The sequence below is a fragment of the Petromyzon marinus genome, unplaced genomic scaffold (assembly GCF_048934315.1).
Source record: "Petromyzon marinus isolate PM22_M1 ecotype Great Lakes invasive population unplaced genomic scaffold, UKy_Petmar_22M1.pri1.0 PM_G_Scaffold_30, whole genome shotgun sequence".
NCBI lineage: Eukaryota > Metazoa > Chordata > Hyperoartia > Petromyzontiformes > Petromyzontidae > Petromyzon > Petromyzon marinus.
The window spans coordinates 2,288,915-2,302,300 of NW_027422873.1; the positions used below are offsets into that span (position 1 = coordinate 2,288,915).

General features: G+C 43.0%; 1 protein-coding gene across 3 annotated transcripts in view; it reads right to left on the reverse strand.

Moving 5' to 3' along the window:
• Positions 1 to 13,386, reverse strand: part of LOC142915400 (uncharacterized) — a 43,099-nt gene that overhangs the window by 1,994 nt on the left and 27,719 nt on the right. For 2 of the 3 annotated variants that reach the window (XM_076061234.1, XM_076061233.1), the window contains 6 exons: positions 10,480 to 10,822; positions 7,841 to 7,891; positions 4,382 to 4,532; positions 4,087 to 4,208; positions 989 to 3,522; positions 374 to 487 (listed from right to left, as the gene is read on the reverse strand). In XM_076061234.1, coding sequence (XP_075917349.1) covers positions 3,425 to 3,522; positions 4,087 to 4,208; positions 4,382 to 4,532; positions 7,841 to 7,891; positions 10,480 to 10,822 — 765 coding nt within the window. In that variant the 3' untranslated portion in view covers positions 374 to 487; positions 989 to 3,424. Of the gene's footprint in view, positions 1 to 373; positions 488 to 988; positions 3,523 to 4,086; positions 4,209 to 4,381; positions 4,533 to 7,840; positions 7,892 to 10,479; positions 10,823 to 13,386 lie in introns of those variants that run through there. The other variant, XM_076061232.1, reaches the window with a different exon arrangement.

Below are 13,386 nucleotides of genomic sequence, written 5' to 3' on the forward strand. Positions count from 1 at the left end.
CACACACGAGACACAAATATCCCCACCCTCCCCCACCCTGTACAGCTGTCACTGACTCTTGGAGCAAGTGATGTTAGCACGTGCTAATGTTTACACACCGCACCGGGTACTCATTTGAGGCCGAGTCACGTAGAAGGGAAACAATAAAATAATAAAAAACAAAACAATAAAATTCTCACGACGTGAAAACCACACCTGATGATGATTGCTTGTGTTGCAGTCGAAACGTCGTGAGAATTTTATTGTTATTATTCATTGTTTCCCTTCTACGTGGTGGTGACTTTACCGAAAGAACCACGAATGTGAATCCCTGCAGTCACGAAAGCTTTAAATCAAAATTAAATACACAGCTGTCACTTGCATTCCCACTTACTTTTCTCAGTCGTTTCCCTCCTGCGCCTGATGGAACAGCGACAGAAATGCGAGCATCTCTCTCTGCCTCACTGTCTACAGCTGCCAGCATTGCCTGCAGATGTTCACCCGAAACCTAGAATATAACGGAACAGCGACCAGAACATTTACGGAAATGTTGTACAACGTTTCACGTTAGCAAGGTAAATGTTTAATATAATATTGTTAGCTCTTTCGGTAAAGTCACGTTGAAGGGAAACAATAAAATAATATAAAAAATATATATAAAACAATAAAAATTCTCACGACGTTTCGACCATAACACGACCGTTTGTGTTATGGTCGAAACGTCGTGAGAATTTTTATTGTTTTATATATATTTTATTATTTTATTGTTTCCCTTCAACGTGACTTTACCGAAAGAGCTAAGAATATGAATTACTGCAGTCACGAAAGCTTTAAATCAAAATGTTTAAGATAACTTTAATTATACATGTGCAATCATGGTTAACAATGCAGGTTCTACAAATACTTTTTTTTTTAAATAAACGAATCACATTTAATTTAGGCTATACACAACATTTTCCATATTTATTACAATATTTTAAATGTGACGATGTAGACAAAGCAGGCTGACCTTTCTCAATGTGCCCACGTTGTCTGTAGACTGAAGCGCTTCCATTAGGGAACCATGTGCATTGTTATCCTTCACAATTGGTGTTTGCACCACAGGTTTTAACTTCAGCATCGGTCCAAACGGACCGCTGTCTTCACCTGATGGTTTCCTCTGCCCGTGAATAAGACTGAAACTTTCCAGTGCAGTTCCAGTGGTATTTAAAACTGTGGGAGGCTGATGGAAAGGACTTGCGTCGGTGGATTTTGGAGAACTGAGAACGGACTGAATTTGAGATGAGTTAGTGGCTGATTTTACATTAAAAGGGTTTCCACTACTTGGTTTAGGACTCACCGGAGGTGGTGACTTGACAGGAAAAACGGCGTTCTTAGACTCTGAATGACTCGACGCTACACTCACGCTAGATGGTTTGTCATTTTTGAACATGACGCTTGGGAAACTGACTGGTCTGAATAGTTTTGGCTTCCATTGATGGACTCGTGGTGCCTCGGTTATAATAATCACCTTCCCCGGGTCACCTGGAGCATTTGGAATGTTGGCATTTTCTTCCGTAGAAAACTGTGGTGGTGGTGGAATCGTGAGCTCATCCTGTTCCCAATTTACCTGAATTGGTGGCAAAGCATGTACAGGTGTTGTATTTGTTGTGGTTGTGCCACTGTAAGTTTCATTCGGAGCATCAATGGCCTTGTAGGCTGTTCTCTTGGCAATGGCAGATGCCACGTAGATGCTGGAGGCCCTCCTGCCGGGACGGAAAAATGCATCTTGCTTTGAGCTCGATGGTGGTGGTGGTAGTGGTGGTGGAGATGTGGCAGTGCTGGCAAGTGGCTCGGTGGCAGAGTGTTGCTGAGATATTGCCTCCGTAGTACACTGGAGGGAATGGGACCTCTGGAATGGGCGAGCCACAATTGAGAGCCCTGATAAATGAGGAATCATTGGTGGAGGAATCACTGGTGGGGGAATTAATGGTGGAGGAATCACTGGTGGAGGACTTAATTGTGGAGGAATCACTGGTGGGGGAATCAATGGTGGAGGAATCACTGGTGGGGGAATTAATGGTGGAGGAATCACTGGTGGGGCAATTAATGGTGGAGGAATCACTGGTGGGGGAATCAATGGTGGAGGAATCACTGGTGGGGGAATTAATGGTAGAGGAATCACCGGTGACTGATGTGCTGTATGCTGTTGTGGATTGGTTGTAATGTCACCGATCTTCGCTGTTGAGTAGTATTTCAACGTTTCTTTGATTTCTTTTGTAGCATTGGTTGCAGTAGCATTTTCAGTCTTGCCGGGTTCTGTTTTATAAGCTGGTAGAAGGAATGGGACATCAGCTGTTCCAGGTTTTGGTCTTATGACTGGCTTGGAAGGAACAATTCTGTAAGTGGTCAATCCCACTTTAGGAAGGTAATCTCTGGTGATTTCATTTGTGGACCTCCACCGATCTGAAGGCTGCTTACAGACAGGAAAAACTGGAGAAGATGTTTCAGCAGAATGATTTTGACATTCAACTTCAGGTGCACGTCGCTCTTTTGAAATTGATCGAGTCTTGTGAAAAATTCTGTTTTGCATCGAAGCCCCAGGCTCATTTGACTGGTCCATTACTGGCTGTGAAGTTTCATTTATTTCGGATACTTTTTCACTTTTAGTTAGCCTTGCTTCTGCAATAACCTTGCAAACTTTGTCTGGCTCAACTATTTCTTCTCTAGCGCCGGCAATTTCTTGACGGATTTCCACTGGCTGGATCAATACAGACTCTTCCACGTGCGTCTTGTGTTGGCGTGTTACCAGTTGTTCCGTATGCTGTTCGGATGATGCATCCTGTCGCTCCACAGGTATACTCTTTACTTGCTTGTCCACAGATTTGGCATGCACTACGGGGATTTTCTCCACGTGCGCATTTAGACAGGTTTCGTTTTTAACGGGCATTTTATCCAGGCACTTTAGACTTCCTCCACCACGCCTTCCTGCCCTGCTTAACTCACTATTGGGTTTGGTGGACGTGTCAGGGAAAGCCACGGGTAACCTTTTACGTCCGGGGTCTTGTTCACCCACGACACAACCAGACGCTTCTGCGGTGGCCCCAGTAAAAGACCCACAAAGGGCAGGTTTGGATTTACGGTCAAGTTGCTGGGCCAAGGCAGATTCCCGAACCTTGGCAAGGAAGTCGACTTTCGCTTCATTACCATTCTTTGTCTGAGTAACGGGTGGCTCGGCAGAAACCTGCGGCGCGTTTCCAGCCTCGTTTCCATCGGCTGCTTCCATTCTTTGCACATCATCGCGAGCTTTGAGAAACTGCAAAGGTTTTTCTGAAGGTCCTCTGTTGACATCTGTTGCCACATTGGCATTTGTCTCATCGTTCACGTCGACTTTATCAGTTTTATCGGAGCTGCTGTCCGCAGTGGCTTTCATCACTGTTGAATCTGGAAGGGCTGGTTCTGGCTTTTAAACCGGCTCTACAGTAGAATCAACGTCAGCCTCTGTTTTATTTATTTTTACAGTTTCCACGTTGCGGGGACCACTCTTAGACCTCGAGTCATCATCTGCAAACAAGACAAAAGCATATTTTTTACATAATGTTTAAATCACAAATGCCACACCCCAATTATTCCACGTATTTTTTTTTTAATGGTGATATTATCACTCATTTGCTTTTCGCTCATTGCACGCTTTATGAAACAACACTGAATTTTATCACACGTTAAGTAGTCTTCTTTGGCTCTTTCGGTAAAGTCACCATGTAGAATGAGAATAAAATAATAAAATAAAATAACACAAAAAATTCTCACGACGTTTCGGCCACAACACAAGTGGCCTTCTTCAGGTGAAAGGAACAGGTTTGTTTTGTTCCTTTCACCTGAACAGGTCTGTTCCTTTCACCTGAAGAAGGCCACTTGTGTTGTGGCCGAAACGTCGTGAGATATTTTATTGTGTTATTTTATTTTATCATTTTATTATTTTATTCTCATTCTACGTGGTGACTTTACCGAAAGACCCAAAGAAGATGAATCCTTGCAGTCACGAAAGCTTTAAATCGAAATTGTTAAGTATTGTGCTACGTTATTCTTATTTCCGCGACTAACCGTTTTGTGTGTGAAAGCGCTCACCCGTCGTCAGCCCCATTTCAAGTTCATCAATTAACTCGTCCAATTCAGCCGTTGCTGCGGCACCGGCGTCAGCCTGCGCCAGGTCTGACGGGCCTCCTTGCACCGCGTTATCAGCTACGGCCCTGCGCCGACATTAACAGACGGCACAGACCGACGTGGGGAACGTGTTCTTTTAGCGTGACAGGACGCGTGACGTGGCAGCGTTTTCAACGCATCTAAATTAAAATGAAAGGAGTGTGTCGCGTGTAAAAAAAGAGCAAATCTGCCCGAAGAGGAATGGGTTGCGACGCCTTACCCAGCTTGTTGAGATGTGACGCAGAAAGTCTTCTGCGTCTCAGACTTGGCGGTGGGTCCTTGTTCGAGCGTACGGGGCGACGACGCTTCGGGCTGTTGCCTTGTGACATCGGGATCGCCGCCCATTCCAGCACCCTCGTTCAAAGATGTTTCTGCGGCGGTAATCAACGTCCAACGACGTAGATGAACGAGGTCCGTTAAACATTGCGGATATGAACACCGTGACGTACTTCAGAACGTTGAGCAATGTTTTTTATATTCTTGGTTCTTTCGGTAAAGTCACGTTGAAGGGAAACAATAAAATAATAATATATATATAAAAAATAAAAAAATGTTTTTATAAATACACCGTTTAAAAATAAATAAATTTATGCAAACCGACACACCTGATGACGACCGTTTGTGTTATGGTCGAAACGTCGTGAGAATTGTTTTTATTGTTTTATATATATTTTATTATTTTATTGTTTCACTTCAACGTGACTTTACCAAAAGAACTAAGAATATGAATTACTGCAGTCACGAAAGCTTTAAATCAAAATTTAATGTTTTTTTATTTTTTTCAACGAGTGACGTGAATCCATTTTCTCTGACAAAATCGTTAAAGTTCGCGCAAACTATCACGCTGTGTAAGAGCACTTGGGGGGTGAAAAAAAAATCGGGTTCTTTTCATTTACATCTTCAACACCACAAAGATGTCTTATTAAAATCCACAAAACGCAAAGCGTAGAGTAATTTTTGAACGCGGACGAATGGCACTCTTTCGCCGTGCTGTTCGGCATCTCCACGAGCAAGCAATTTGCAAACCAACGGATTTTCTCCGACGTGAACGTGTCATCAGTGCGCGGGTTGCTTCGAATAAAGGCAAACAGCGGGGCAGCGTTTACACTATGAGACCTCCTTTGCCAGGAACAAGATATAGCAATAGGTTTTACCCTTTTAACTGGCACAAAAAACTGACACCTGTATTCAAGGCATCGTGTCTGCAATAACCACAACACAAGCAGTCAAAATGCAAACAAAAAAGACAACTCTGAAAATAATATTGGCACTGTCCTTGAAGTTGATTGGTCCACACCCGAGACGGCTTTCTTTAGAGCCTAGTCTCCACTGGTATTGTACGCCTTTTGGCGTCTTCTGGTCCAACACCAGTGGAGACTAGGCTCTAAGAAAAGCCGTCTCAGGTGTGGACCAATCAAATTCAAGGACAGTGCCAATATTATTATCAGAGTTGTCTTTTTGTTTGCATTTTGACTGCTTGTGTTGTGGTTATTGTAAACATGATGCCTTGAATAAAGGTGTCAGTTTTTTGTGCCCGTTAAAAGGGTAAAACCTATTTCTATAGCGAGGCAGTATTTATACTGCGAGGCCGTGGGGCTCCATGAATGAGGCATAAAAGGCGTTCCCATCGTGATCTCAGGGCATCTGCTCTGGGGGTTTCGTGTGAAGTTTTTGTTCAACAAAAAGAGCTTTTGGCCAAGTGTGCTGTACAACAACCAGAATAAACACCGTGGCCAATGATGACATCTGGTCACCGTTACATTGCATTTATGGCTTTTATTTTGGTGATTTCGAAAAGTTTTTTTTTGTTTTGGCCATGTTTTTGTTTATTGTAGTACGGAGTTAGACTGATGGCCTTAATCTAAGTTGTCTTGTGGTTGTTGTTGTTGTTTGACTTGCATCCCACTGGGATTTTTGCACACAGCGTTGGTGGTGTACGGTGCTATTTCAGGAATATTTTGATGTTTTTTTCCTGGATTTTCTGTTTGCAAAGTCACACACAAAGTCACTTTAAGATGTTTTCTTGTTCATGTTTTTGTTTGTTGCGGTTGCACCCGATTCAAGAGCCGGATGGCTCACAGGGCTATACCACATAAATGAAACTATGGAACTAAATGAACTATGGAGAACAGACTTGCTGAAATGTACAAATTGTGCATGAAAAGAGTCAACTTATACGAACGGTAAGCAAAAGTACGAGTCCAACATTGGCAGAAGAAATTGCTTGTGAGTTTTTTTGACGTAATAAACATCAACTTGTATGCGCATTTGAAATTTAAATTTGTGCAAGCTTTCAGAATTTACGTGTATTTTAAATCAATAATGCTTCCATCAAAAGCGCAATTGATTAGCACCTCACATTATCACGTCTGGCTACGTACGGTGCGAAATAATTGCAACATACATACATTAAATATTGTTTGGATTCAAACAGAACGTCACGTTAATGTCAATCACGTATGGCTACGTACGGGGTGAAATAATTTCAACATACATAGATTAAATATTGTTTGGATTCAAACAGAACGTCACGTTAATGTCAATCACGTCTGGCTACGTACGGTGTGAAATAATTGCAACATACATACATTAAATATTGTTTGGATTCAAACAGAACGTCACGTTAATGTCAATCACGTCTGGCTACGTACGGTGTGAAATAATTTCTACATACATACGTTAAATATTGTTTGGATTCAAACAGAACGTCACGTTAATGTCAAACATACAATGCTTGACCTGTTTGTCCATTGGAAATCCAAATTCCAGTTTTACAAAACATCATCAACAACCAAACAATAAGGTAATGGTGTCGTTTAGAACATAGGTAGCCAATGAAATAAAAAATAGAGCACTTGGTGGAGTATCCAAGAGCTTTCATTCCGAAATCTATAACGTACACTCACACTACCACTTTAAACGAGTTGAATATGTTACGTTACAAGCACCACAACTGCCCTTTAAACAAAGATTCACAGCTCAAACACAGGTTGAAAACATAACATACGTACGTGTTCAACATATGTATGAGCAGTTGTGTAAGATGATATATCTTATGAGATTCCACAAGAGATGTTTGACAGCCAGTTATATGTGCCAGCCAAATAAAAGATTTTAAAAAAATCCAATTGGTTGTCCTTGTTAAAGAGCCGCTGAGCTCAATTGGCTTTGCCAGCTGGAATAAAGTTAGTCTGAAATTGCATGGAACATATGTAAATTAACAATATGTAAATCACTAATTCGAATGTTTTTTTTGTTGGTATTTTGGCAGGCTGTTTGCTCCACAGCCTGTCAACATTTTCGTGGAAAAATGAGGACCGGGAAGGTTAAAGGACTTTCAAAAGATCCTTCAATTAATCCACACACTTTCAAAGGAAATGGTGCCCCTGCTGCAAGGTTATGCAGTTGTTTTACCTTGTAAGCATTATTCTGCAGTATGAAAGTCAATTTTATATCTGAATTAACATGCCCTAAAAAAACTCTTAATAAATTACATATTTTATCAAAGTAGCGTAATAATTAGCCAATTGTCGGAACACGATTACAATTTTGATCACAAGATATCTAAATGAACAACCATTTAAAGAAACAGTTTATTGGATTAAAATTACTTCTGGCCTCCATACTGCTTATACAGAGCCATCTATTCCAATGAAGCCGTGCATTTTACAATATTTACCTTCTTCATTTTCATCCTTTAACGGTAAGCGCCCAGAACTTTGAGCGGAGGCTGAGAAACACAAAACAACATTTCCATACATGTGAATGCCATTCATTAGCATCAGCACATTTGACTTACCCATAACCGGTCAAGTGAATTCTTTAAGGTTCAAACAGCAGCTGGCTGTTAATATAAAACATGTTCGTCACATGCATGCACGCACACACACATACACATAAGTACTCACATACACTCACTCACAATCAAATATATACATATACACACTATGTACATGCTCACTGGACCAACTTGCTCACTGATTGGATGACTGTTGGATTGTGATGCCACCTGACTAACAAGAACACAACTGACAGCATGCAACTCCCATCACAACACATTGCACGGTACGATGCCATAGTGCGGCACATTTCTGTGTAATCTATCACAAGACAAGATTTAATCCATATAGTAATAGGTTTTACCCTTTTAACTGGCACAAAAAACTGACACCTTTATTCAAGGCATCATGTTTGCAATAACCACAACACAAGCAGTCAAAATGCAAACAAAAAGACAACTCTGATAATAATATCAGAGTTGTCTTTTTGTTTGTTGTGGTTATTGCAAACAAGATGCCTTGAATAAAGGTTTCAGTTTTTTGTGCCAGTTAAAAGGGTAAAACCTATTACTATATCTTGTTACTGGCAAAGGAGGTCTCATAATGTAAAATATTTCATCCCTTTTACTGGTCATCTGTGAAAATGAGCTTCACAGTTCATCAGATTTCTCCAGTCTAAATAAAGATTCTGATGGCACCCCAAAATTGCAAAATGTCTCTCTTCACAATAATAAAAAAAATAATTTCGTTTGGTCGATGAACAATTCATCCCGGCCAAATCTCTTAAACATAATTCACTATTGCTTCGCGAGGACATTAAACCCCGGAAACATTACTGGGTTAGGCACTTTAACATTCCACGACTTCAACCCTTCATTAAGCGTAACAATGATGATACATTCTGTGTTGATGTCCTCAAAAATAAGTCGCCAATTAAATATTTCACCTTGTCATCATATTACAAACGGTGCTTTGACTGACGACAGACATCGTGGGGCTCATAGACTCTTTGTGTTTCTTCGGTAAAGTCACGACGTAGGTAAAATAAAATAAATAAAACAACTACATTAAATCACGACGTTTCGGGGGCAACACCAAGCTTCCGTCTTCATGGGGAAACCGTCACGGCAAAATTGCTGCATCAACTCGATACATAAATTCAGGTGGAAACCGTCACGGCAACATTGCCGCATCAACTTGATACAGAAATTCAGGTGGAAACTATCACGGTAATATTGCTGCATCAACTTGATACAGAAATTCAGGTGGAAATCGTCACGGCAACATTGCTGCATCAACTTGATACAGAAATTCAGGTGGACACAGGTCACGGCAAAATTGCTGCATCAACTCGATACAGAAATTCAGGTGGAAATCGTCACGGCAACATTGCTGCATCAACTTGATACAGAAATTCAGGTGGAAACCATCACGGTAAAATTTCTGCCTCAACTTCATACAGAAATTCAGGTGGAAATCGTCACGGTAAAATTGCTTGATACAGCTGTGACGGTTTCCACCTGAAGAAGGGAGCTTGGTGTTGCCTCCGAAACGTCGTGATTTAATTTAGTTGTTTTATCATTTATTTGTTTTTTAACTACGTCGTTACTTTGCTGAAAAAAAACACAGAGTGTGGTGAATCCTTGCAGTCACGAAAGCTTCAAATCTGGAAATAGTGGGGCTCACAAGGTAAATGTGTAGCAGCAGAGGTCTTGTTGAAAGAAGACAGTTGAAGCCAAACAAAACCGCATGCACGATTGGAACGTGTTCGCTTACCGTCTCCCCTGTGTAAACATGATGTTGACAAATCGGCTAGGTGATGATACTGTGTAGGAACCTCCTGGTTACTACACCACCAGCCCACAGGAGATTATTATTGTGTCAGTCTGTCGTGCATCCAAACATGGGAGGGGTGGGGCTGGGTGGGGAGGGGAGGGTGGGGAGGGGCTGGTGGGGAGGGGCTGGGTGGGGAGGGGAGGGTGGGGAGGGGCTGGGTGGGGAGGGGCTGCGTGGGGGGGTGGGGCTGGCTGGGGAGGGGCTGGTCACCCCGTGGTGCCCTTATAAAACTCAACGTTTAACCTACTCACGCTGGCTTGTGCCTGCCCTCACAGTCGGGCATATTTACGGAACACACCACGTGGTGGTGCCGCCGTTGACCCTGGCCATTGACCGAGCAACCCAACAACGTTCCTACCAGCTCCTCCCTCCGCAGGAGAATGTGTTTAAGTTTAGGTATTGTGCCTAAGCAGTTCACTGCACTAAAAGCAATGGAATTTCACTTTTTGCTCCCCGAGATGCTTGCAGGTTGTTACCAAGACGAAACGAACAGAAGCTTTTTTTAGACATACTTTTTCGCTTAAATCAAAACGTTTGCCCGATGGCACAGCTTAAATTCCCGCATTTTGAACAGGGCCAAAAAGCGCCGCTCCGTCGTAAAAAAAAAAAAATCGGCCTTGAATCGATAGAACTATAAAGGGCACTTGATAAAAATAAAAAAAATGGAAAATGTGAGCACGTGAGAGCCCTCTCTCTCTCTCACGTGCGGAGCTGCTCCGCCTTCGACGCTCGTTCTCCACGCCGGGCTGCACAGGAGGAGTGGATCCAGGCTGCGACAACAACAACAACGCCGCCGGCCGCGCCTGTTCTGGGGCAGATCTCGGAAGCGGAGGCGGCGGCTCGGGGCCGGCAGCCTGCGTATCCCAGGCGGTGGTGCATGGGGGGGGAGGAGGAGGAGGAGGCGCACGGGGCTTGGTGCGACGCCGCAGCGTGCCGAGCGGCGACGTGGCTCCAGCGGCCCGGGTCGAAGGCGAGGCCAACGGTGCGGGAGGGGGTGACCGGCTTCTTCCGGTCTCCTGTGCGAGGCGCGGCTGGCCTGGAGGGCTCTGAGCAGGAGACACAAGGTTTACATCGTTAGACCTCCTTTGCCAGTAGCCAAAATGTAATAATAATAGGGGGTTTTTCAACCTTTTTTCTGGCAACAAAACTGAAACCTTTTACATTATGAGACCTCCTTTGCCAGAAACAAGATATAGGAATAGGTTTTACCCTTTTAGTACGCCTTTTGGCGTCTTCTGGTCCAACACCAGTGGAGACTAGGCTCTAAGAAAAGCCGTCTCGCGTGTGGACCAATCAAATTCAAGGACAGTGCATATTATTATCAGAGTTGTCTCTTTTGTTTGCATTTTGACTGCTTGTGTTGTGGTTATTGCAAACATGATGCCTTGAATAAAGGTGTCAGTTTTTGTGCCAGTCAAAAGGGTAAAACCTATTCCTAAAACTGAAACCTTTTTACGAGGATTCATGTCGCTGCATTAACCACAATGCACGCCTTTTGGCGTCATCTGGTCGAGCACCAATTTGGGTCGAGGCTCAAAAGAAAGCCGTCCCTTGGCGTGGACCAATCAGTTTCAAGGACAATGCTACATATTATCATAGTATTTTTTTCGTTTGCATTTTGACTGCAAGTATTGTGGTTAATGCAGTAGACATGAATCCTTGTTAAAAGGTTTCAGTTTTGTTGCCAGAAAAAAGGGGAAAAACCCCTATTAAAACACAAAGTTGTTAAGAGATATCCACCAAAGCCAAACCTATCTCCGGCACAATACTGTACAACTATTTAATACATTTTGATTTAAAGCTTTCGTGACTGCAGTAATTCATATTCTTAGCTTTCGGTAAAGTCACGTTGAAGGGAAACAATAAAATAATAATATATACAAAACAACGTGACTTTACCGAAAGAGCTAAGAATATAACTATTTACTAATGGTGGTGTGTTATGTAACAAAGAACTTTATTGAAATCCAAAAACTAATTCGTTGAATTTTTTTTTTTTACAGCTATTGGCCAAACATCCCTGTGCAGGACCCTCTTGAATAGGAGTCTTCAGACTCAGTGCAACTTTCCTGAACATGTAATTATTCTTACGGGTGTAACACATTGCCATGCTGGTCAGTGGGAGATTGTTGAAGTATGATTAACTTAAGTGCAATTTTAATTTTTGAATGACGTGAAATATTAGGTAAAGAGGTATATAAGAAATAATCGATTTCAAGGAGCATCTTCATGATACTCAGCTCGAGTATCATGCCAATAATGGAAACTATTTATATTCCAGATGCTACGTCATTGGTTGGCTATGCACGATGTGAAAGACGTTCAACATACTGCCAATGCATTAAACATATGCAGTATCACAATAAAACAGCATGTAAATGCCACAAAAACTTTGAAGGAGCCTGAAAAGGCTTCATAATTTTGTTTTTGAAGTGTGGTTGCTATAACAATTTTGTTAACAAAGAGATTAAGTAACCAAAGCCTTAGGTTTATTTTATCTCCATATATATGTAAAAGACAAAAAGGTGTGAGTATGTGTCTGTTCAAAATGTTTAGCGAACTTCCCGACATGCAACAAACTTTAAATTTGCCATGTGGGTACTTTACAGACTGTACACCGTGCAAACCTTATACAAATACACTTTTGTTTTAGTTTTTTGGTGGGGGGGGGGGGGAGCTCAATAATGTATTTGTTTTTGCACGGCAAAACATAAATGCTGTGACGTCAAATCTGTCACGTGACCCGCGCATGTGGAAGCCTAACGCATTGTAGTGTAGCATAGCCTGGCACAAGCGTCGTGGTGACGTCACCGCCACTTAGTGGCGAATGGCGGTTGTTGTTGTTGTGTATGTGTGTGTATGTGTCTGTGTCTATGTGGAAGCGTAAAGCATTGTTGTGTAGTGGTTAGCGCGCTGTGTATGTGTCTGTGTGTATCTGTGTATGTGTGTGTGTCTGTGTGTATGTATGTTTGTGTGTGTGACTGTGTGTCTGTGTGTGTATGTGTGTGTGTCTGTGTGTCTGTGTATGTGTGTGTGTATCTGTGTGTATGTGTGTGTATCTGTGTGTGTCTATGTGTGTGTGTGTGTAAGCCTAACGCATTGTAGTGTAGTGGTTAGCGCTACGCCGCGCTACGAACCCGGCGACCCCCAGTTCGATTCCCGCTCACTGCCACCGCCGGCGACGATTATTTCAACCGCTCCTGGGCCTCCCCTAGGTCGACTCAGCCTCAAACGAGTAACTGCCGTGTTGTGTGTGTGAACATCGCCACCGGGGAGACAAAGGCGGCCGGGCGTGGTGGACCCAAGTCCCGGGCGAAGCCGGCTAGTGACAGCTCAGCCCGTGACGTGTATATCCATGCCGTGACCGTACAGCTCATGCAGGCCAACGATGCCATTACCCTCTCATATCCCGACCTGCATCGCGTTGGCACAACGGTGCACAGTAAAGTTCACGCCAAAGGCCCCTCGTGACGCGGTGCTGCCCAACGGGCGTTTGCCGATGTGCTGCTCCACCCATTCAGTCGCCTGCACGTGTTCACCTACACGTGTTCACCTACACGTGTTCGCCTACACGTGTTCGCCTACACGTGTTCGCCTACACGTGTCCGCC